The sequence below is a fragment of the Trypanosoma cruzi genome, genomic scaffold, assembly GCF_000209065.1.
Source record: "Trypanosoma cruzi strain CL Brener 1047053516753 genomic scaffold, whole genome shotgun sequence".
NCBI classification, from domain to species: domain Eukaryota; phylum Euglenozoa; class Kinetoplastea; order Trypanosomatida; family Trypanosomatidae; genus Trypanosoma; species Trypanosoma cruzi.
Window position 1 is genome coordinate 58,502 of NW_001849394.1, and position 20,547 is coordinate 79,048.

A 20,547-nucleotide genomic window follows, 5' to 3' on the forward strand; every position below is an offset into this window, starting at 1 on the left:
GAGGAGGCTTTTGGTTCTGTGGCCTGTTTCCCCCCGTGTTTGTAAGTGTGTGTGTGTGTGTGTGCCAGCGTGGGAAGAATGCTGCACGGTAGTCTGCCATCGTTGGCATCGCTGCGGTATCGTCGCCCGTATTGGATGTTATTTTTGAAGGATGTTGACAACTGGAAGATTTACACCGTCATTCAACAGCCGGATCACCAACGCACTGAGATGTTGTACCAGGCGTGGCTAGGCGGACTTGACAGGCCGTACACGCGGCCGAAGTGTATGGCGAATCAGCCACTTTGGCTCAGCAAGAAGCGCCACATTTTGCGAAAAGACCGGCTGGATGGACCGGAAACGCCGCTTGAGAAGTACGTGCTGGAGTGGCATAAACGATTCCATTCATTTCAGGGAACCGAACGCCCGACAGTGGATGATCTGCATACTGCACTTGATCTCGTGGAACGCCCTCTTGATCTCAGTTACGCCTTTCAGCTGTTGAACCAGTGCCGTAACGTGAATAACATTCGTTTTGCAAAGGACACCTTTCTTGTTTTCTTAGAGGCATGCCTGCGCGTGGATCGTAAGGACTGCGCCTTGTATGCCACAGAGAATGCTGAGGCGTTGGGATTTTGGCACATTGAGGAGGATTATCGTCGTTATTTGCGTGGGGAGCAGAGCTGGTACAGACTCTCACCTCTGGATAATATGTATTACCCGCTGGAGGAGAATGTGAAGCTGAACGCCGGGCGGTCGCCGCCATCGTCGGCGGCTGTTGCCGAGGGTGATGCTGAAGGCACGGCAGAGACAACCGGTTTTGAAGCGGCGGCTGGTGCTGCTGCGTGGAGTGATGATGAGGGCAGTATGAAGGCGGGCTCGTCGAGGGAGAGCATGACTGTGGATGATGAAATTGCCCGGCTTGAGGCGGAGTTGGCCGCGCTGGAGGAGGAGGGGACGGACGGCGACAACGACGTCAAGGGCCCGAAAGGCCATTGAGAGGACAGTCAACATGGCAATGAAGTCACGCCATCCCTCCGGGGAGGGGGAAACAAAAAAAATAAATAAATAATAATAATAAAAAGATGGAAGAAACGCGACAAATGTGGTCGTCGGAAATTTATTAGTTTACGTCATTTTTGTGTTTGTGACTTTTTTTTATTTCTGGCATGTGGCGTAAATCACGAGCCGTTTTTTCCTTTCTTTTTTTTTTTTTTTTCATTTGCCTTTTGGTGGCGTGGTGATGCTTTCATGAGTCTTACCGCATTGTCCCTTCGTAGGTCCTCTTATTCACTAGGACGAGTTGCCCGCGAATGGCCTCACTCACACTTGTCTCCGTGGCGGATGCTCTTGTGCCGCAAGTGGTGGCCGACTGGCTGGTGGCTGTTTGTCGCCACACCGGACAGGCGTGGGGACCGAATGCCGCGGAGAAACTCTTTTGGTTTCGGCCACCGAAGGTGCATGTGTTTGAGTTTGTCGTACTGCACGTGTTTGTCTGGTGTTGCTTCCGTGCCTCCTGGGGCTACCGTTCACGGGCGTGGAGGTACACCTGCAGGATTTCCCGCGGCAAGTCTACCAAGAGCCTATTAAATAAACTGTTGGGAGTTTTTTTTCTCTTGTGTTGGGCGTGTCAAGTGCTGTTGAAGATCTCTCGTCCACATCCTTTTGTTCAAATTGGGTGGATGCTGATGCCCTGTCACCTGTTCACACTGCTCTGGGCTGCCGTGCTGCTGCGTACTGGGCCGAGCCAATACCCCGAGAATGTCTACTTAGCAACCCTCGCCGCGGATTACCATTGGGGACCCACAGCGGCATTGGCGTCACCTGATTGGGGAGATCATCAGTACAAATTCGAGAGCTATTTTTTTATGGTGCATCACGGGCTTCTGTTCATCATGCCATTTTATTTTGCCGTGCGTTATGATTTATTGCCCATGACTCGTTCACACTTGCTGCACGCAACGGCGCTAGCGACTCTGGTCAACATTGGATTCTACACACCGTACTCATACATTAGTGGTCTAAATGTCAATTACATGCTGTACCCGCCACCAAAGTTGATGCACGTATTTCCTTTCAAGTATGTGGCGTATCGCTTTTATATTATCGCATTTCTTATTGTATTAACTTCTGCCTTTCATGCTTTCATCAGCAACTTTGGAAAGGGAGCTCGGTGGCTGCTGTCACAAGGCAAAAACACACACACTGCGTTTAATAAAAAACTGAGAATGGGTTATCTAACTTCTTGTAGAAGAGGAATTGAGACGCATTAACTAAAAGGTTGAAAGGAGGAGTTTTATTTTTGCTTACTTTGGGCGTATGAAGTCTTGCATCCTTGTTGTTACTGTTGCTGTCTTTCCCCCCATGCGTGGGGAGCCTTGACTTATCAAATGTGCTTAGGTTTCGGTTTTGTGTGTCTGTGTGTGTGCACTTCTATGCGCACGTAGGCATATTTGCATTTGACTTTTTTTCCGAGCCGTCTCTGTTGTGTTTTATCTTTCCGCAATCTTTTTTTTTGTTTTGTTTGTTTGCATCGTATTCGCCATGAGCAGTTTGGGTGGGTTGGCGCACCTCAGGCAGCACCGGGAGAGAAGGCGTGTGTGTGCGTGTGTGTGAGGGCGACGACACCAAAAAAAAAAAAAACCGAAGACGAAATAAGGAAAGTAGGAAGAGGGAAGCATAATATTTATCGTTGACGGCTGGAGGGCCTCCTCTTGTGGCTGCGGCTGTTGGTTGCAATGGGCTCCGCCTTCAGTGGAGAGATGAGCGACACGCGGGAGCTCGCCAGCGTCTTTCTTGATGCCTTTGGACGTGAATATGAGAAGCTCTACATGCGGTTTATGATTCAACGCGTACGGAAGGCGATGCAGCACGAGGCCGAGAACAAAAATGAGGATACAGTCATGTGGAAGCTTTACCGCGCCCCTTATATCCCTACGCAGATTAACGAACGTGAGCAAGTCATGGCAGCGAAGCTCAGTAAGCACTTGAAGCGCTGGAAACCCCGTTTCTTGACTCTTCGTGGGGACTTTATTCTTGACTACTACGCATCCCGTGAGGATTATGCGGGGAAAAAACAACCGTTGGGAAGTATTAATTTGGGCAATGTTGTGGTGAACTGCGATGCCACACGCGCGACAGAAGAGCGATTGGATCGACTGGCCGCAATTTGCTCCGTTGCCCGCACAGAAGTGTCGGCACCCGAAAAGTACCCCGAAATGACAGTGGAGTTGTATCACCCACGGCGTTGCCCCGTTTATCTTCAGTTCCCCAAGAAGGACCGCTACGATTTATGGTGTGGCATCTTTAAAAGGGCCCATTGGCTGATGGATCGAGTCACAACGAACGACAGAGTTCATCAACGGGCATTTGTCGAGGCACTTCGCCGCGCCCGTGTCATGTGCGGACTCCCAGACTCGCTTGAGTTCAGTGGGGGGGAGACGACGATCCTGCAGGATGCCATTACGGAGCTTGTGGATGCTCAAATTGTTCCAAAGCTTTTGTTGGGAATGTCAGGTCGTTCCTGGAGGGATCGCATGTCGCAACTGCGTTTGTTTATAGCAAAGTCCGATGAATTATTGAAAAATTTTGTATGGGGAAAATGGCATGCAACACAGGGGAAAACGTGCGGCCGTCGTGCGATGTTGGAGGCGAAGGTGCGGGACAATATGAACAAATTAAACGCCTTTGAGGAACCTCTTCGTGAGGAAGTGCATAATTACATGAGTGGTGAGACCAAATCCTTTTTAGCAACGCGGGTGGAGGCACCGTTGAAGAAACTTGCAGCCAACGTTGCGCCAAAACTTTGCGCGGTCTATGCAGCGTTGCCGAGGATATACGAGGCCTGTGTCTCCCAAGGCAAAGTACGCTACGTGCCAAGCAGCGACCACATGTTTCTTGCGTCACAGTACAACTGCATTGGGGAGTGTTACGAAGCGGAACGAGGTCTCTGGCAGCTGCAAAAACCAATCGCCTCCATGAAGGAGAAGTTCAATGACCAGGTGTTTGAGTGGCGTGTGATCCAGGAGAGTGTAGTCATGCCAGCACGCCGCATCATCGCAAACGGTATCTTTACGTTTGAGACACTCTTTGAGCGTGACAAAATTCGGCGGCCGTGGGATGACGTGCTGCGTGAAGTTCGTGGCTTTTTGGAGGCGGACAGTCGTACGATGGCGCAGGAGGCCCTCACTCTGCTGCTGTACGAGACAGTGGTACATTTTTTTCGGGATGAACACGTGCAGCCGTCACTGAAGAAACTGAAGTCAACGATGATTGCTCCGCTTGAGAACCGCGTGACGCAAGAACTCCGACCGTTCATCCTTAGCGTACAGGAGATTGTCGCAGATGTCCTTGAGGGCGACCTGCGTGATATGTGCTTTGGTATCGCCAAGGGCGCTATTTTGGCCGCATGACCCGCGTCTTCTTGTATTATATATATATGTATATATAGAGAGAGAGAGACGTGAAAGAAACAGGCGGCCGGATGGGCTAAGAAAGGTGATATATTGCATTCTTGGTCCCCGCTGTTTCTTTACTGGGAAATTGAGTTGCTTCCGACGATACCGCACGTTGGAAGGCAGCAGGGTGTGAGTTCTTTGTCCACCCACTACCAATAAATAATAATAATAAATAATAATAATAATAATACCGCAATTGCCCTCTGCACAGGGGAGTCCGGCGGTTGTGGGGCGCGAAAGGATGCCAATTCGTGATATTGCGGCATGCCCGGTTATCGCAGCAGGTGTGTTTTGCACCTATTTGTTGATGGGCGTATTGAGTGTTGTCTGAATCCCCTCCGAGTTGTGGGGGATGTCGGGTGCATTGAAACAACTTGTGGTCTTCTTTGTGTTTTGTCTCTTTTTGGGAATAGGAGGGGAGCTAGGCCTCATTCAGGTGAATATTTGCGTTGTTTACCATGTTATTTGTATAAATGTTTTGATGAACTACGATGCATGCATGACTAACCAACCCCGCAGATCATATCACATGGATGCTGAGCTGTACATTTTTATTTTTTATTTATTTTTTGTTTTTGTTGTTGACTGTTTCCTCTCTTTTTCACACTGTCTGTACATTGATTTTTAGTAGGCATGTGTGCGTGCATGCATCTCCTTCATTCTCTGTTTGTACGCCTATTTTTTTGTTTTAAAGGTTTTTGTTTCATGCGCCTGATGGACCTTCCGTTTCATGCCCATGCATCAGATTTTTTATCGATAAACGTTTGCATGCGATGTGGCCTCTTTAATTTTATTTGCCCATCTCTATCTGTCTATATATATCTATATCTCTCATCCTCTCACTTTCTCCCTCTGTATGTGTCTCTGTGTGTTGGAGGAGGGGGATGGCATTGAAGGCATTTACTTTTTGTTGCTGCTGCTGCGTTCTTCTTACTCCTTTGATTCTCCACCCTCTCGGGACGGCGCAAGAGAAGTGAAAAGGAGGGAATTTCAACCCAAAGTTGCCTTTTGCGGGTCACGAAGAAAGAATCACACACTAAAGATGGTTTACGCCTTGCTGGAACTCCCTGCTGGTGTCGCCCTCTTCAAGGTGGACGGTGAGAGGCGGCGGCTGAAGGCGATGCTGCAGTTCAAGAGCACCGCCGACGCGCTGGCGACGACGACTCAGGTTGTGAACGGTGAGCTCTCAAAGCCGGTGCGCAAATTCCTAAAGAAGAATTTGGTGGAGAAGGAGATCACGGAGGAGCTCGCCGTCGCGGACTCCAAGCTGGCAAAAGCAATCAAAGAGACGTTGGCCATCCCTTGTGTGCACGGTGACGAAACACTTGCCACATTCCGCGCGCTGCGAGCGAACATCGATGCGCTGCTGCAGGAGGTGTCGGCGGAGCAGCTCAACCAGACGGCACTCGGCTTGGCGCACAACTTGAATCGCTACAAGCTGAAGTTTTCTCCGGACAAAGTGGACATGATGGTGGTGCAGGCTGTGGCGTTGCTCGAGGATCTTGACAAGGAGATTAACAAATACGCGATGCGGGCCCGAGAGTGGTACGGATGGCATTTTCCCGAGCTGGCGAAGATTGTGAATGACAATTTGCTTTACGCAAAGATTGTGTTGGCCGCCAAGACACGTTTTAATGTCCGGGACATTGACTTTTCTGACTTTTTGGAGGAAGAATTGGAGCAGAAGGTGAAAGATGCAGCAATGGTGTCCATGGGCACGGAGATTGCTGAAGAAGACATTGAAAACATTTGTCGTCTCTGTAGCGAGGTGGTTGCGGCCTCAAAGTACCGCGAGACGCTCTCGGCCTATCTTAGCTCCCGCATGCAAACTATTGCCCCGAACCTCACCACGATGGTGGGCGAGCAGATTGGCGCCCGGCTGATTCAAAAGGCAGGCTCACTCCTGTCGCTGGCAAAGTACCCCTCTTCCACGGTGCAGATACTCGGCGCCGAGAAGGCTCTCTTTCGCGCCTTAAAGCAGCGGCAGGCCACACCCAAGTACGGTATCTTGTACAACGCCCAGGTTGTGGCGAAGGCTGCTGCCCCGAATAAAGGGACAATGTCCCGTGTGCTGGCAGCGAAAACTTCCCTTAGTGCTCGCATTGACTCATTTGGTGAGGGCGACAACGCCCCGGCACTGGAGTACCGCAGCAAAGTGGAGGAACGACTACGCCAGTTTGAGGAGGGTGTAACATACGGGCACTCCGGTAACGCACGCGGCAGCGGTGCGAGGCTGCAGCAGAAGCGCGCGCATCCGAACGGTGGAGATAACAGTAACTACGGCGGGGGTGGCGCACCGTACAAGCGGGCACGCCTAAACGATAACGGCTTCCAACAGCGAAGATAACATGAAACCATCCGCGCCCGTCATAACCGTCACGGTAGTAAGAAAGGGAAAAAAAAAAAGAAAGAAATAAAAAGAGCGTAATGGGAAAGAAATTAACAAACGCATAAGAAGGGGTTGTCAAAAACCGAAAACAACGACCGGACAAAAAAGAAAAGAAGGAAAGTAGGAAATTAAGTAAGAAACAGGGAAAATGAAAAATACGCATGACATTCCAAGAATGGGAGGGAGAGAGTACGGCTGGTGGCTGCCTGAGTGTTTCTTACGCCCCCCTGCATACGCGTCTACTGCCGTTGTTGTTTTCTGTTTTTCCCTTCTCCTCTTCTTTTGCTTTGTCGTCCCGCGCGCAATAAACTCCAAGAAGGAAAAAAAAAAGGGCGGGGAAGGTGGTGATCATTGCCCTTCTCTTGAGTTTTTTTGTTTTTTTTCTGTTTTGTTTACAATAAAAACTTGAATGATGAGAAGAAACGAAAGGGCAACGAAGAGTCAAACCCAAAATAATTGCATGCATACATGACGCGTATACCCACATTCGCATGGGTGGGTGAGAAGAGAGTGATAAAGCCGGCCTTGGGGAGAAAGAGAACACTGCCTCTGTGTGTGTGTGTGTGTGTGTTTGTGCGGGTGGGGGAGATGGAAGAAATGCGACGACGGGAGGGCGATGTCATTGCAACATTGCCCGGGAGACTGTACATTTCTCCAACTGTCATCTCTTTTTTCTTTTTGTTGAGATGCAAACACACACACAGACACACACACGCAAGAAAACGAGAAGAGGGCAACTCCGCAGCGCATTTTCTTCTTTTACGCACTTCTGTTTTCTCACTTTTATGCCCAACTCACCTATCATATATTTTATTCGGCAATTGTGCATACATGGACCGAAGTGCAATGCGGCTTGTGGTTTTCTTTTCTTTTTTTTTTCTTTTTTTTTTTTTTTTTCATTTGTGTTTTCTTGTTTTCCCCTTTTCCTTTGGATCCATTCCTGTGCTTCTTGTACGATGAGAAGTCGAGGGGCGTGAGAGAGGACTGCCTCTGACAGGGGACTGGCCGTTTGGGTTAGGGCTGAAAAAGGAGAAAGCGGAGGGCTCTCGCGGTTTCTGCACAGGGTCCAGAAATTGTTGCTTTTGGAAGAAGAAGAAGAAGAAGAGAAAGAGGAAGAGTTCGGATGCTGCGTTCTTCGTCCATCTTGCGGGATGTCAGCTTTGCCGGGATGCAGATGCCGCGCAAATACGTCTCCATGGGCGGGTGGTGTGGCCCCGCGCTTATTTTGGGCAAGCTGGGCCTGCGCACCGAGGCGTATCCGTTTGACTTTAGTCGTTGCACGCTAGATGGCATTTTGCACTTCATCCGTGAGGGTTTTGCGCACGGCTTTTATCCGCCCGGTCTACCGCCTTATCGCCCGGAGTGTGTTGGTATATGGGTGCTCTACCGCGGCCAGCACACCGCCTTTGCCCACTTTGACCTGAACGATCCGAAGATTCAGGCGCAGTTCACCCGCAAGATGAAACGATGGGACAAATTAATCGATGCACCAGAGATGCCGGTGACATTCTTCCGCACAATATCGGCACGTGACCCCATGGAGGAAATACGGCTTATTCCGGAGGTGGAAGCGGCCCTCGTGGCACGTAATCCAACGCTTGACTTCCGTATCGTGGTGGTTGCACACGACCAGGGTCTCGTTGCTCGAAGTGTTGAGCTCACCCCACTTTCGCCGCGTGTCTCTCTCTGGTCTCTTGCATATACACGCGATGCCAGTTTTACATTGTTTGACCGCTCGCAAGAGGCCTACGCCGACATTGTACTACACAGTCTGGAGGAGGAGAACTGGCCACTAGACCCAGCGCGGATGCCAACACCAGTGGGTCTGCGAGACACGGAAGCGGACTACGAGCGACGTGTATTATACCGAGCTGGTGGGGCTGATGTTTCATTTGATTCACTTAGAGCCGATGCGTTTCCATGGCGCAGCCATGACAACATTGCCCTGATTGATGGTGTGGCGAGTGTGGGAGGCACATGCGTGGGAATTGGTAGTACACGATGTACGGACGGTCTTTGTGCCTTTTGTGGTAGCACCGATTATCACAAGGCCGGCCGTCCCTTCCGCACAGATCGGCCCTTCACCGCGGAGGAGGACCAACTGGTATTAGTCCACCTTTATCGGATTCTCACCGGCGGCGACAAAATTGAGGCGGTGGAAGAACTTGCGCACAAAATGAATCGCGGTGCCTTTGAAGTCATCTGTCGTATTCAGTTCCTCACGAATTCCAGTGTGAAGATTATGGACTACGCCTGGGAGCACGAGGGGGAATAAACATGTGACGGAGTGACGGGCTCCTTGCGTGCATGCGTATATACATTTCTCTTTTCATTTTCTTTCTTTCTCTCTCTGTGTGTTTGCCTGTCACTTTGGGGGGGAGATTATTTTTCTTGTGCATATGAATTACTGTTTCCTTCCCTTTTTTTTTTTTTTTTTTTTTTTTTGTGTGTGTGTGTCTGTATACCGTTCTTTTCTACAAGAGGAGGAGCGAATTAACTAGTCGTAAAATAAAAAAGGGAAAAATTGCGCGTGTGTCTTCAACAATAGAAACGACGAATCGGGCCGATGTCGTACCCCGTTGTTGTCATCGACAATGGCACTGGGTACACCAAGATGGGCTACGCTGGGAACGAGGAGCCAACGTACATTATCCCCTCCCTCTACGCCGACAATGAGACGGTGAGGCGTCGCTCAAACGACGTTTTTGACGATCTTGACTTTTACATTGGTGAAGAGGCCGCCGCGCGTGCGAGCTCATGCACGCTATCGTACCCTATCAAGCATGGCATTGTAGAGGACTGGGACAAGATGGAACGCATTTGGCAGCACTGCATCTACAAGTACCTCCGTGTGGAACCGGAGGAGCACGGCTTTATTCTCACAGAACCACCGGCAAACCCACCGGAGAATCGTGAGTACACGGCAGAGGTAATGTTTGAAACATTTGGTGTGAAGCAACTGCATATTGCTGTGCAAGGAGCCCTTGCATTACGGGCGTCGTGGACATCCGGGAAGGCAAAAGAACTCGGTGTTGCCGGAAAAGACACCGGCCTCGTGATTGACTCGGGCGCAGGCGTAACACACGTCATACCTATCGTGGACGGTTTTGTGCTGAACCAAGCCATTCAACACATCCCGCTTGCGGGTCGCGATATTACAAACTTTATCCTTGAGCGACTGCGGGAACGAGGTGAGCCGGTGCCACCAGATGATGCGTTATTGCTGGCGCAGCGCATCAAGGAGCAGTACTGTTATATAGCTCGCGACATTGCCAGAGAGTTTGACACGTATGACCGGAATCTTCCTGACCACATTACCAAACATTGTGACGTGAACAGCAAGACAGGGCAGCCGTATGCAGTAGATGTTGGCTACGAAAAGTTCTTGGGCCCCGAGGTGTTTTTTCATCCGGAGATATTTAGCGGCGAATGGACCATGCCATTGCCGGAGGTGGTTGACAGGGCAGTGTGGTCGTGCCCCATTGACTGCCGACGCCCGCTCTACCGAAACATTGTGCTTTCAGGCGGAACAACAATGTTCCCAAAGTTTGACAAACGCCTGCAGAAGGATCTACGCGTCATTGTTGACCGACGTGCAAAGAAAAACATGGAGGCCTCCAAAGACCCTAATCGGCAGATCACATACGATGTCAACGTTGTGTCGCACGACCGACAACGTTACGCTGTGTGGTACGGCGGTAGCATGCTGGGGTCGAGCCCAGAGTTCAGTACATTGGCCAAGACGAAGGAACAATACGAGGAGTATGGCCCGTATATTTGCCGGCAGAACAATATGTTTCACTCCGTTTTTGACTAAATTTGTTGTTCTTCACGCTTTATCCTTTGTGTGTGTATGTGTACGGGTTTGAAGAGAAGTTGTCTGCCAAGTTGTCCACGAAAGAAAAACGAAACAAAAGAATTATATATAAAGACTTTTCTCCCATCCGATTCTCCGTGTGGTTTTCGGTGTGTTTGCCTCTACCGGTAAATCTTGCGTGTTTTTGTGCGTGTATGTGTGTGTGTGTGTAAATTTCTCTCTATGGACCATTGTATTTTTCTTTTGGCTGCTCTCACTGCCTTGATTCCCGGCATCCGAAAGTTGAGGTGAGATGCGGCGGAAGTAAACAGAGAGAGATTAAAAAAAAAAAAAGGGCAGCTGCATTATTTGAGCATATTTTTATTTATTGGCCATTACAAAAACTGAAGGGAACGTCTGTGTCGGTCACGTTCTGTGCGCTCTTTTCGCGCCATGAAGCATCCGCTGCGTATGCCGCATTGGAGGAGTCTAAACTTTTTGAGCACGTGCTCCCCCCATTTTGTGTTAGCCACCGGCAAAACGCATCGGTTTTTTTGCCGCCCAAGACGGAGCTGTCTGTGACGCTTCACCGTCTGCGAGATGCGGATGAAGCACGGCGGCGTGTTCCACCACCTCTTTTGCACGTGTGTCGAGGCCTCGAAACAGCTGCGATGGAGTTTGCGCATCGTACTTTGCTGCATGCCTCCATACCGGAAGTTGCCCGCAATGAATTCCTCAACGACATTGGGCGGCGCTCTGTCTTCCGCATCTGGCGTTACAGCCCGGGCACCGGCTGTCGGCCGCACTATGACCCTGGACTTTGCACCGCTCTCCTTCAAGCGTCCGCACCAGGGTTAGAGTTGAATCTGCAGGAAGAGTTGCCGTCAAAACCAGAGCGCCCGGGTGACTACAGATATGATGAGACGGAGGTAGAAGACAGGATAAATGCGCTTCCCGGGTGGGAAGCACCCAGTCCGCCCTCCGAGGAGGACGACACTTTGGTCCTCCGTAGTAATATGGCCCGTGTCCTTTCGAATTATGCTCTCCCTCCTGTTCTGCACCGTGTGCGATCGGATTGGGCCCAGAGGGGTGAGAGGGTGCGGTACAGTCTTGTGGTCGAGCTGAGGCCGAGTCAACCTCGTCGCTGGTACAACATGAATCAAGAGTTGAAAGGAGGCTGATGTGTGGGAGGAGGAAAGGGAAAAGAATATATATATTGGCAATAACAATAACAAATGAACAAGAATTTCCACTGCAGTAAATAGGCAAATAGGGTGTTAGGGAGTGTGGAGAACAAAATAACTGGCATTCGCGGTGGTGAAGCTTTAAAGTGTATTATTATTATTATTATTATTATTATTATTATTTTGCTGTTTCTTCTTATTTTGTTTTTATTTTTGCTGTTCTTTCTAAAGAGGGAAAAAGGGGGGCTTTAATTCACTCTGGTTCCGTTTCCCATTGTTGATGCAGATACGAGGGAACATTAGATACCGTGTTTCCCATGATTCATGTTGCTTCCGTGTTTATCCAGGCGATTAATGCGGCCGCTCTGGAAGATGTGGAGCGTGCGGCGGAGTGGGTGCTTTGCGAACTTCAACGCCCCCACAACGAGGCCGACGGGGTTGCGGGTCGTGGACCCAAAGAGAGCAAGCCGAGCCCTGATAATACAGTGGTATCGGCACCCACACTGGACGGTGTTGCAGCCCTCTATGCTGAGGCGGTGCGCTGTCAATGTGATGGGAAGACATTTCGTGAGGCACTCGGACCACTTCACCTACAATATCAGAAGGCTATTGTTCTTTCGGATGCATTTGATGCCGCGCTAGAAGGTCTTTTTCGCCTTGGCATTATAGGAGGAATGCGGCAATCATTTCTACCTCAGTTAACCGGTGTCTCATGGTCCTTGTCACATGAATTGGGCGATCGCACCGGGACGCCCATCACGCCTTCAGCGCCTGTGTTTGATTTTGTGTTTACTGGAAATAGCTGTGCAACTCGGCTTCCTACCAAAGAGGGGAAAGAGGTGCTGGCGAGAGTTGCGTGCACTTCCGGTCAGGCTGAAGATCTGCTGGAAACTTTACGCGACATGTTGGCTGAGGCGGAGCGTCTTACGCGTCAGAAATGAAGCAACGAAAAAAGAAAAAGAAATCCGAAATGAGCACAAAATAAAGAAGGGGCGTTTGTGTCTCTGCTGTTTGATGCTGTTTTTTTTTTTTTTTTTTGCAGCGTGGAAACTTGAAGGATGGAATAAGGAGAAGGAGTCTTCTCTTTAGGTGTTTGGTGTCACCGTTGCTGGGTTTCAGGCGGGCCCATTTTTATTGTTTTTTCTGTGGATTCCTTTCTTTTTTTTCTTTTTTTTTTTTCTACGTGGGGGCTGCCCGTTCAATCCCGTCTGTCTCTCTCTCTCTCTCTCTCTCTCTCTCTTTGCATGTTTGAACCTCTTCGCAGGGTAGAGCCGCCAGCATGCCGTGGGCAAAGCCTCAGACCACGAGGGCAACTCCTGTGCCGGATGCTCGTCCTTCGCAGCGAGGCAAACCGCGACATCTGCCCTCAGCGACGCCAACACCGACCTTGCCTCGGTGGCTGAATCCGGCGGGCGCGGAGAAACGAGGTGGCGCATCCTCTCAGAAGCTTGAGCCAGAGACCGACGCCACCTTGCATTTTGCACAGCGGGGGCTGGAAGCGACGGCGCCAATCCCAAAGTTTGATTGGATGCCCAATGTGAATGAAGCCAGTAATTCCGGGAACACCAGCAAAGTTTTGGGCCAAGAGGCACTGCAGCCTCCCTCTGTTGATGAAATGCGAGGTTTTCTTTCGGTGATGATCAACAAACAGAACTCCGAGTGGAACTCCAGACGCTTTGTTCTTTTGGAGCGTCGTGATCGAGAGATACATCGCCAACTTCAGAAGGACGATGAAGATGCGGCGAAGCAACATAGTGAATCATCGTGTCCGCTTTGTACCTTGTTGCACTCCCTCCTTGCTGAGTCGAGGGAGGAATGGAGGGAAGCATTGTCCTTACGTGTGAACGAATTGAAACGAGAGGTACGCTACTCAGCCGGTGCGGCATTGCCAGCGAGGCGTGACGGCAATGAGGGAGACGATGTGGAGTGGTCCGTGGCGCAACTTTACAAAACTTTGGTGACTGGTCTCAACAGCACGGCCACGGAGGAATTACTGACCTCGCGCTTATTTGGCGGTGATGTCTCACTTTGTCATGACAGTATTGACTCCTTTGGACTGCTGACGGTGTTTCGGGCGCCCATCCAAGAATTATTGGCACGACATGAGGAGCTTGCCCCAAGTCTCACGATACTTCGTCGGTCCTTTGCAGCGCTTCATCCCTCAAACGGATGCCCAAAGACCATTAGCCATACAGAAATTTCAGCGCATGATGCCGAAGAGAACATTAATACGTTTTTACAGTTTGCTGATTCCCCAGGAGCGGTGGCGAAGGCGTTGCGCGGTAGAGTAAGCCCCTCTTTGCGTCGCTTGTTGTACGCACGTGCGCTACAGCTTTCAATTATCGTCACAGATGGGAGTTCACTCTTTGGGGGTCGTGGGGAACTTCAGGTGAATCGGCATTGCGATGGCGTGGAAAGATTCTTGACCTTCGCCACGAAAAATGGCCGCGACAAGGTTAGACGTCGCATTTACCATAGTTACGCCACGAAGGAGCAGGAGACAACGGCTAAGGTGATTCAGGCCATTGTTAAGGTGGATAATTTGCAATCTGTGGGTAACAGCGATAAATATTTCATCTTCTCGGACGAGACGGAGGTACTCGTCGTCTCTCTCCTCATGGATAGGAGTTTGCCAGAGATGCATATGAAAAACACGTTGCGTCTGATGGGTCGCTCGTCTGAACAGATTGAGTCTTATTTGGTATTTCTAGAGGAAAATAATGAGGAAACTGGGCCACGGCAGCGAAGGCCACCGCCCTCGGGTTTTTTCCCCGTTCGTTGCTTTTCACTACTTGTCGCACCGGTGTGTTACATCACCGGCGATACGGTGGAGCAGTACGAACTCGTTTCATCGCTTTTTGGACAACTCTGGGGTCGTATTCAGGGCCCCACGCCTGAACTGGCGCAGTGTTGCTGGATTTTTGAGGCGTTGATAGCTCGCTTTGCAGCTCCAGCGTGTCTCCATGCTACACGCACGCTTGGTCTCCCACCGTTACGTTTGGCGATTCAATGGATGATCACCGCATTTGTGGAGGTGCTTGAGCCAGCGGAACTTCTGGCCTTTTGGGACCTTATTTTGTCCTATCACATTGAAGAAATATTTGCTGGACGTACGTCACTGTCTGTGCACATTCGAGAGGGTGTGGAAAGTGGGGTGGAGAAGAAGAAGAAAGAAATGGAGGGAGAGGAAAAGGAGGTGTCTTCCTTTGCACCTTCTGCCCTGTGGCTTTTGCCTTTGCTGGCGGCAAGTCTCTTTGTTTACCGCGCTCCATTGGTTGAACGCTGTGCGACAGCGGAAGAGATGCTTGTAGTTTTTAAAGACGGTCACCACTTGCGATGTCGGCCGCTCTTGCAATATTTGCTGTTCATGGCGAAATGACATGGAGGCCGTTTTTCTTTTCTTTTTGTTGTTGTTGTTGTTGTTGTCACATTTATTGGTGGGGGTGATGGGGTGGGATGAGCGTAGGGACGGGAGAGGAGGGCGCGTCTTGTGCCGATTGAATTGGCAGGAGTTGTGAGGCGACGTAATATTTAAGAGATATGCACACAAGAAGAACAAAAAGAAGAAGAAAAAGAAAAAAAACAGCAACAAGCAGGTGACTGCTTTTAGAAGGGCAGAGGAATGATGTGCGGTGACCTCTTTTTAGGGTTGTTGTTTGTTGTTTGTTGTTTTTTTCTCTTTTTTTTTTCTTTTTTTTTTGGTAGCTCCACTTCTCTTCTGTGACGCAACATCTCATTTAAGTTAATTTGTTCCTTTTGGTTTTATTATTATTATTTGAGGAGGAGATTTCTTCTCATTGGCGTCTAAATTGACATCCGTCGCTGTTAATTTCGTGTCTTCATTCTTGTGGGATTTTGCCACTTTCTTTTTGTGTGTGTGTTTGTGCCTTTTAGCACGCGGGTATGTACGTGGAACAACTGCGGCGCGGAATTGAAGAGCAGGAGCGGCGTGTGTCGGCTCTGCGGCAAGAGAAACAATACCGCGACGCTCTTCTTAGTGAAGTTCGGGGGTTAATTAACCACGTGGAGCCCCATTTGTTTCATGAGCTCAATTCTGACACGCAGGAACTCCTGCACACGCTCGAGAATAATGTGTCGGTGTGTGGGCCGCCGACGAATACCCTCAGAGGCTCCGGCCCACACGACTTGGATTCATCCACGATCCCTCTGTTTAGCAAAGAAATGGAGGAGCGCATCATGCAGATCGAGGAGCAACCGCCACACAGGGAGCGGCGTCCAAGACACCAACGGCATGGCGAAAGGAAGAAGAAAAAGGGGAAGCGGGGAGCAACGCGGCGAATGGAAACATCTCCTTTGGCTTTAACTGAATTAGAGATCAAAAAAAGGGAAGCGCTTATGGCTGCCTTAGAATCCCTACAGTTGGAATCCTTTGAGACTTTGCCTGCAGAGAAGGGCGTGCTGCTGTGGCTGTCGGATGCTGAGACACTGCATCAGCAAAGGAATGTGGAGGAGGTGGCGCAGGGTGAGTGGGTGGGAGAAGAGATGCAGACGTACTACTCCGATGATTTTGAAGAATTGACGGATGTGGAGAGATGAATGCATGTTGAGTGAGAGAAGTCAATAACTTAGTGGCAGTGAGTGCTGGAAGGTAATACTTCTCTGCATATATATTCATATATTCATTGTCGTTTTTTTGGTGAGGGGGGAAATTCTCCCATTCTTGCGAAGGGTGTTGATGCGGCATTTTATCACGTATGACTTATAACTTTTTGGTTTTGGTTTTTTTTGCATTTTTTTTTTTCTTGTTGCCTGCTGCAACACTTGGCATGCTCTTTCCAGGAAAAGGCTGCGACGGTGAAGACGCTGGACAGGATGAGCTACAGCGGCCGCAAGGTCCTCGTATGTCTCCTATTTGACATTGATAACACGTTGCTCTCCGGGTGCCGCCGTTTTCCCGCTGAGTGTCCCTGGACAGCACGTGGTGCTGGTGTTTTTGCACCTCAGCACACTCTCAGTTATTATGATTCGGAGCGGGGACGTTACATGCGGAATTACATCATTACAACTCGCCCTCACTTGGGTGAATTTCTGCATCGGGTGAGCGCGGAACTCAGCACCACACGCGTGGCCGTTCAGGTGGGGTTGTTTACACGCAATACACCCTCATATGCAAATGCCATTGCCGAGCAGGTTCTGCGGCCGCTGATGCCCGTGCCGTTAGCCTTCAAGTTTGGCAGCACACACTGTTGCGGCCCCGAGGAGCGAAAGAAGCCGCTGGCGGTGACCGGTTTTCCCGCCACCTCACTGCTGGTAGACGACACTTGTGCGTCCTTCATTGCGGATGAATTTTTCAGTGGTCGTGGAGCTTTGGTGGCGCCTTTTTTTTCCGGCCTGAAACCATGGGGACTGGAAGAAGAGATGGATGATGTGCTCTCGTGCGGTGGCTCCAGTGGCTTCCCTGACACTTGTAGTCATGGGGAGGATGAGTACTCCGAGATTCTGAGAAGCGCGGAGGACGAAAATTCCACTTTGCTCTGTGCCTTAATTGAGGAGTTTGTTGCCTTTTGGCACAACAACAGTGATGACGCAACAGATACGACAATAAACCTGCTGAAGGATCCACGTGCGGCACGGTATCAGAAGCAGTGGTCCAGGTATCACGCTCCCTTTGAAGAAAGGTTGGTCTGCATTACATAACATGAAATTTTTTTTTATTTTGATTATGATGTTTTTTATTATTTTTTCTTTTTCTTTTTCTTTTTGAGTGGGGAGAGGAGTATTCGGGTGGTTTATTTTTCACAGTCGCTTCTTTTTGCTCGGGAATAACAGTTTTTATTTTCATAATTGTATGTATGTGTGTTTGTGGGAAGGCGTACGTGTCTGCCGCTTTTTGGTTTGTTTGTTTGTTTTTGCGGCGTTTCGGCCAATAATTCACTTGCATGCTTCTCCACGTTCCTTTGCGTTTTGGTGTAGCTTTATGTTTTGTGTGCGCCTTTCACGAGGCTGCTGTTTCTCTGTTTTTTTTTTTGTTGTTGTTGTTGTTTCGCTTTTGTAGTGCAGTGGCGGCGATGCTGTGGAGTGACACGAACAACCCTCGCGAGGATTGCGTGTTTTTGCGTGTGAAGTGCGCCGTGCGTCGTGGGGGCGGCCCAAAGTCGGTCGTTGAGGCACTGCGACAGTTCTTTGAGCTGGAGGAGGAGCAGCGGGCGCGTGGTGAGAAGGGCGTGACGCACAAACTTTTTATTGATCTTCTGCGGGATTTTGGCATGCGGTTTCGCGAAGGGGAGACGGAGTACTTGTGCGCCGCGTTTGACGACGACCAGGACGGCTACATCACATCCGACAGGTTTGTGCGCCACCTCACGGGTTTGAACACTCGACGTCACAAGGCCGTCCTGCGCGCCTGGGAGGTGCTGCCGAAGAACGAGCAGGGAGAAGTGTCGCGCGATGAGCTGCACGAACGTTACGCTCTCAGCGGGACACGGGGGGATCTCAGCGACACGTTTGCCTCCCCACCATGCGTCCAGGGGGATGTCGAGGGCACTGCCGCTGCTTCTGCCGAGGCACATGCGGCTGGCGGTGTGAGACTCGAGGAGTTTTTTGCCTTCTTTTCCGCCGTCAGTCCGCAGTTCCCGCTGGATGAGCAATTTGAGTTGTACATGCTGCGTGAGTGGGATGCAGACGCCCCAACGAGGCCGAAGATGAATGAAACGCAACGCGAGTGGGACTCGAATGGGGACCCTCTCGCCATCTCAAAGTCAATGTTTGTTCAGGATGCACTAAACACGGCGTTGGGCATGTCGTCGAAGAGTTATAACTTCTCACAAATGCAGCGCTCTCACCCGCACGTGGAGCCGCTGCCACCGCTGGAGCGGGACTACATGAGTGTCATGAAGCGGGATTTCTGTTACTTTTTAAAGGACGAGATTCTTACGGCAAACACGCTGTGCCACCGATAGTGTGGCAGGGGTATATTTTGTTGTTGTTGCTTTCTGGCCTGACATGACGGAAGAAACATGAGGAGTGGAGAAGAGCATTAAACTTTAAGCAAGACAGAATGAAAATAAACAGAAATGTATTATATGAAATGTCACGGAGAAATGTGGAATTCTGGAGAAGAAGAAGAAGAATAAAAGGGAGGGAAATATGAAGTTGTGTATATGCATGTATGAGCGTGTATGGACGTAAATATATATTTCCTTTTTTTTTTTTTTTTTTTTTGTATGTGTCTGGGGGAGAAGGGGGGGAATAGGAATCATCCAGCAGCACTGCCATTTCGGGTGGTTCATCGGCGCTGTACGTGAAAAATAATTGAATACACACAAAGGGATACATATAGTGACATTATCTCCTTTCTTTTTTTTTTTTTTTTTTTCTTTTATCAAAGGAGATGCGGATTGCGGAGGGAACCGCGAAAATACTTTCAAATATTCCTCTCCCCGATGAAGTTGCCGTGGTGCATCGCCAGGCAGCCATTGTGGACATTGGGAGCTACACCACACGGATTGGATTTGCCGGAGATGACAAACCCCGCGTTGACGAGCCCACATGTGTCGTGAAAGGCACCGGAAAAGAGTCCTCTTCACTTTGCCTTAAAAAGGCTTATAACTGTCGTGCGACGACGGAGGTCTCCCGCGTCATAGAGAAGGGCGAGGTGGACTGGGAAGCCATGGAGCAGCTGCTTTCTTACCTGGATGAGCTGCTGCAGCTGAGCTCCAAGGAGGTGCAAACCCCGCTGCTACTGACCGAGAAGATGCTTGTTCCCCGCACGCAAAGGCAGAAACTGGCGGAAATTCTCATGGAAAAACACGGGGTGACAGCCGTTCATTTTGCCCAGAGTCCTGTTCTTGCGCTGTACGCCGCCGGTATCTGCTCCGGCACGTCTGTAGAGATGGGCTACAACGCATGTCATGTCGTCCCTGTCTTCCAGGGCTACCCGTTGTTTCACGCGACACACATGCTTAATGTCGGTGGAGATTTATGCACGCGTCAAATGATGTCCACCGGGCCTGAGTTGCCAGCGATGGTGCATCCGAATCACCGCATAGATGTTTGGTCCCATTTGAAGGAAAAGTACTGCGAGACCTGCCCGGAGGGTGCCGTGTTTCGCCAAGCGCGAGAGGAGGAGGCGGCAAACAAAGTCGCTATTTCTAGCGGTAATAGTGACGGTATCACAAGTAAGTACGCGGTGCGGCATCGGCTACCGGATGGTACAATCATCACGCTTGACTCAAATCGTTTTGTACCGGCAGAAATGCTGATTGATCCTTCTCTTGTGTCAAGCGATGTACTCAGCGGTGATCAGTTTTTCATTGATAATGTGGAGCGGCTCCGTACATCCACAGAGCCTCACGGTCTCCCCAGGCTCATTTTAGGGTCTTTGAACGTATGTGACCGTGATATTTCGCCTCTACTAGAACGGTCGATTCATCTTTCCGGTGGATGTTCCATGATACGTGGGTTCCCTGAGCGTTTGGACAGTGAACTCAATACGTTTATGCCTCATACCTTTCATGTTACTGCCCGCACCGAGCGTCGTCATGCCGCCTTTGTGGGAGGCTCCATTTTGGCGTCACTTCCGACTTTTCAGGAGTTCTGGGTGACGAAGTTGGATTACGAGGAGTCTGGCCCGTCTGCCGTGCTGCGACGTTGTTTTTGAAGTGCATCCATGACTGTTTGTCTCTCCGTGTGTTTGTGTGTGTTTCTGCGGAGGGAAGGAATGAGCGACGGAGCATGATATACGTCTGTTGGTGGGCAAAGAGTGGAGAAACGAAGAGGGTG

At 50.1% G+C, this 20,547-nt stretch overlaps 12 protein-coding genes and 1 pseudogene across 12 annotated transcripts, besides 32 other annotated features; all 13 read left to right on the forward strand.

The window, feature by feature from the left end:
• Positions 1-5,408: part of a sequence feature (heterozygous, Esmeraldo-like haplotype) that runs on past the window's edge.
• Tc00.1047053508277.200 (hypothetical protein, conserved) lies at positions 79-978 on the forward strand (the record flags this gene model as incomplete). Its single annotated transcript, XM_815187.1, has 1 exon — positions 79-978. One exon carries the CDS (start codon positions 79-81, stop codon positions 976-978), a length of 900 nt encoding a protein of 299 aa, XP_820280.1.
• Positions 1,033-1,063: a sequence feature (AT_rich).
• Positions 1,171-1,198: a microsatellite.
• Positions 1,293-2,252, forward strand: Tc00.1047053508277.210 (hypothetical protein, conserved; the record flags this gene model as incomplete). Its single annotated transcript, XM_815188.1, has 1 exon — positions 1,293-2,252. The coding sequence occupies one exon, from the start codon at positions 1,293-1,295 to the stop codon at positions 2,250-2,252; it is 960 nt and encodes a 319-aa protein (XP_820281.1).
• Positions 2,718-4,391, forward strand: Tc00.1047053508277.220 (uncharacterized protein; the record flags this gene model as incomplete). Its single annotated transcript, XM_815189.1, has 1 exon — positions 2,718-4,391. One exon carries the CDS (start codon positions 2,718-2,720, stop codon positions 4,389-4,391), a length of 1,674 nt encoding a protein of 557 aa, XP_820282.1.
• Positions 4,595-4,626: a microsatellite.
• Positions 4,984-5,007: a sequence feature (AT_rich).
• Tc00.1047053508277.230 (nucleolar RNA binding protein, putative) lies at positions 5,293-6,783 on the forward strand (the record flags this gene model as incomplete). Its single annotated transcript, XM_815190.1, has 1 exon — positions 5,293-6,783. One exon carries the CDS (start codon positions 5,293-5,295, stop codon positions 6,781-6,783), a length of 1,491 nt encoding a protein of 496 aa, XP_820283.1.
• Positions 5,409-6,082: a sequence feature (areas merged during assembly that could not be assigned to a particular haplotype. This can correspond to areas where the two haplotypes were merged or to regions with more than two copies in the genome that were merged during assembly.).
• Positions 6,083-8,877: a sequence feature (heterozygous, Esmeraldo-like haplotype).
• Positions 6,820-6,981: a sequence feature (GA-rich).
• Positions 7,376-7,401: a microsatellite.
• Positions 7,685-7,742: a sequence feature (T-rich).
• Positions 7,911-7,942: a microsatellite.
• On the forward strand, positions 7,949-9,100 carry Tc00.1047053508277.250 (hypothetical protein, conserved; the record flags this gene model as incomplete). The annotated part of the gene is made up of 1 exon (XM_815191.1): positions 7,949-9,100. The coding sequence occupies one exon, from the start codon at positions 7,949-7,951 to the stop codon at positions 9,098-9,100; it is 1,152 nt and encodes a 383-aa protein (XP_820284.1).
• Positions 8,878-9,660: a sequence feature (areas merged during assembly that could not be assigned to a particular haplotype. This can correspond to areas where the two haplotypes were merged or to regions with more than two copies in the genome that were merged during assembly.).
• Positions 9,246-9,270: a microsatellite.
• Tc00.1047053508277.260 (actin-related protein 3, putative) lies at positions 9,392-10,642 on the forward strand (the record flags this gene model as incomplete). Its single annotated transcript, XM_815192.1, has 1 exon — positions 9,392-10,642. One exon carries the CDS (start codon positions 9,392-9,394, stop codon positions 10,640-10,642), a length of 1,251 nt encoding a protein of 416 aa, XP_820285.1.
• Positions 9,661-15,019: a sequence feature (heterozygous, Esmeraldo-like haplotype).
• Positions 10,818-10,852: a microsatellite.
• On the forward strand, positions 11,176-11,802 carry Tc00.1047053508277.269 (annotated as a pseudogene).
• Positions 11,955-11,988: a microsatellite.
• Tc00.1047053508277.280 (uncharacterized protein) lies at positions 12,123-12,746 on the forward strand (the record flags this gene model as incomplete). Its single annotated transcript, XM_815193.1, has 1 exon — positions 12,123-12,746. The coding sequence occupies one exon, from the start codon at positions 12,123-12,125 to the stop codon at positions 12,744-12,746; it is 624 nt and encodes a 207-aa protein (XP_820286.1).
• Positions 12,960-12,984: a microsatellite.
• Positions 13,013-13,045: a microsatellite.
• On the forward strand, positions 13,085-15,184 carry Tc00.1047053508277.290 (hypothetical protein, conserved; the record flags this gene model as incomplete). Its single annotated transcript, XM_815194.1, has 1 exon — positions 13,085-15,184. One exon carries the CDS (start codon positions 13,085-13,087, stop codon positions 15,182-15,184), a length of 2,100 nt encoding a protein of 699 aa, XP_820287.1.
• Positions 15,020-15,462: a sequence feature (areas merged during assembly that could not be assigned to a particular haplotype. This can correspond to areas where the two haplotypes were merged or to regions with more than two copies in the genome that were merged during assembly.).
• Positions 15,210-15,231: a microsatellite.
• Positions 15,354-15,388: a microsatellite.
• Positions 15,463-15,898: a sequence feature (heterozygous, non-Esmeraldo-like haplotype).
• Positions 15,475-15,505: a microsatellite.
• On the forward strand, positions 15,709-16,362 carry Tc00.1047053508277.300 (hypothetical protein, conserved; the record flags this gene model as incomplete). Its single annotated transcript, XM_815195.1, has 1 exon — positions 15,709-16,362. The coding sequence occupies one exon, from the start codon at positions 15,709-15,711 to the stop codon at positions 16,360-16,362; it is 654 nt and encodes a 217-aa protein (XP_820288.1).
• Positions 15,899-16,155: a sequence feature (haploid, Esmeraldo-like haplotype).
• Positions 16,156-16,900: a sequence feature (haploid, non-Esmeraldo-like haplotype).
• Positions 16,639-17,463, forward strand: Tc00.1047053508277.310 (uncharacterized protein; the record flags this gene model as incomplete). The annotated part of the gene is made up of 1 exon (XM_815196.1): positions 16,639-17,463. One exon carries the CDS (start codon positions 16,639-16,641, stop codon positions 17,461-17,463), a length of 825 nt encoding a protein of 274 aa, XP_820289.1.
• Positions 16,901-17,087: a sequence feature (areas merged during assembly that could not be assigned to a particular haplotype. This can correspond to areas where the two haplotypes were merged or to regions with more than two copies in the genome that were merged during assembly.).
• Positions 17,088-17,857: a sequence feature (areas merged during assembly that could not be assigned to a particular haplotype. This can correspond to areas where the two haplotypes were merged or to regions with more than two copies in the genome that were merged during assembly.).
• Positions 17,471-17,528: a sequence feature (T-rich).
• Positions 17,778-17,819: a sequence feature (T-rich).
• Positions 17,835-18,725, forward strand: Tc00.1047053508277.320 (hypothetical protein, conserved; the record flags this gene model as incomplete). Its single annotated transcript, XM_815197.1, has 1 exon — positions 17,835-18,725. The coding sequence occupies one exon, from the start codon at positions 17,835-17,837 to the stop codon at positions 18,723-18,725; it is 891 nt and encodes a 296-aa protein (XP_820290.1).
• Positions 17,858-20,547: part of a sequence feature (heterozygous, Esmeraldo-like haplotype) that runs on past the window's edge.
• Positions 18,962-18,987: a microsatellite.
• Positions 19,119-19,146: a microsatellite.
• Positions 19,157-20,425, forward strand: Tc00.1047053508277.330 (actin-like protein, putative; the record flags this gene model as incomplete). The annotated part of the gene is made up of 1 exon (XM_815198.1): positions 19,157-20,425. One exon carries the CDS (start codon positions 19,157-19,159, stop codon positions 20,423-20,425), a length of 1,269 nt encoding a protein of 422 aa, XP_820291.1.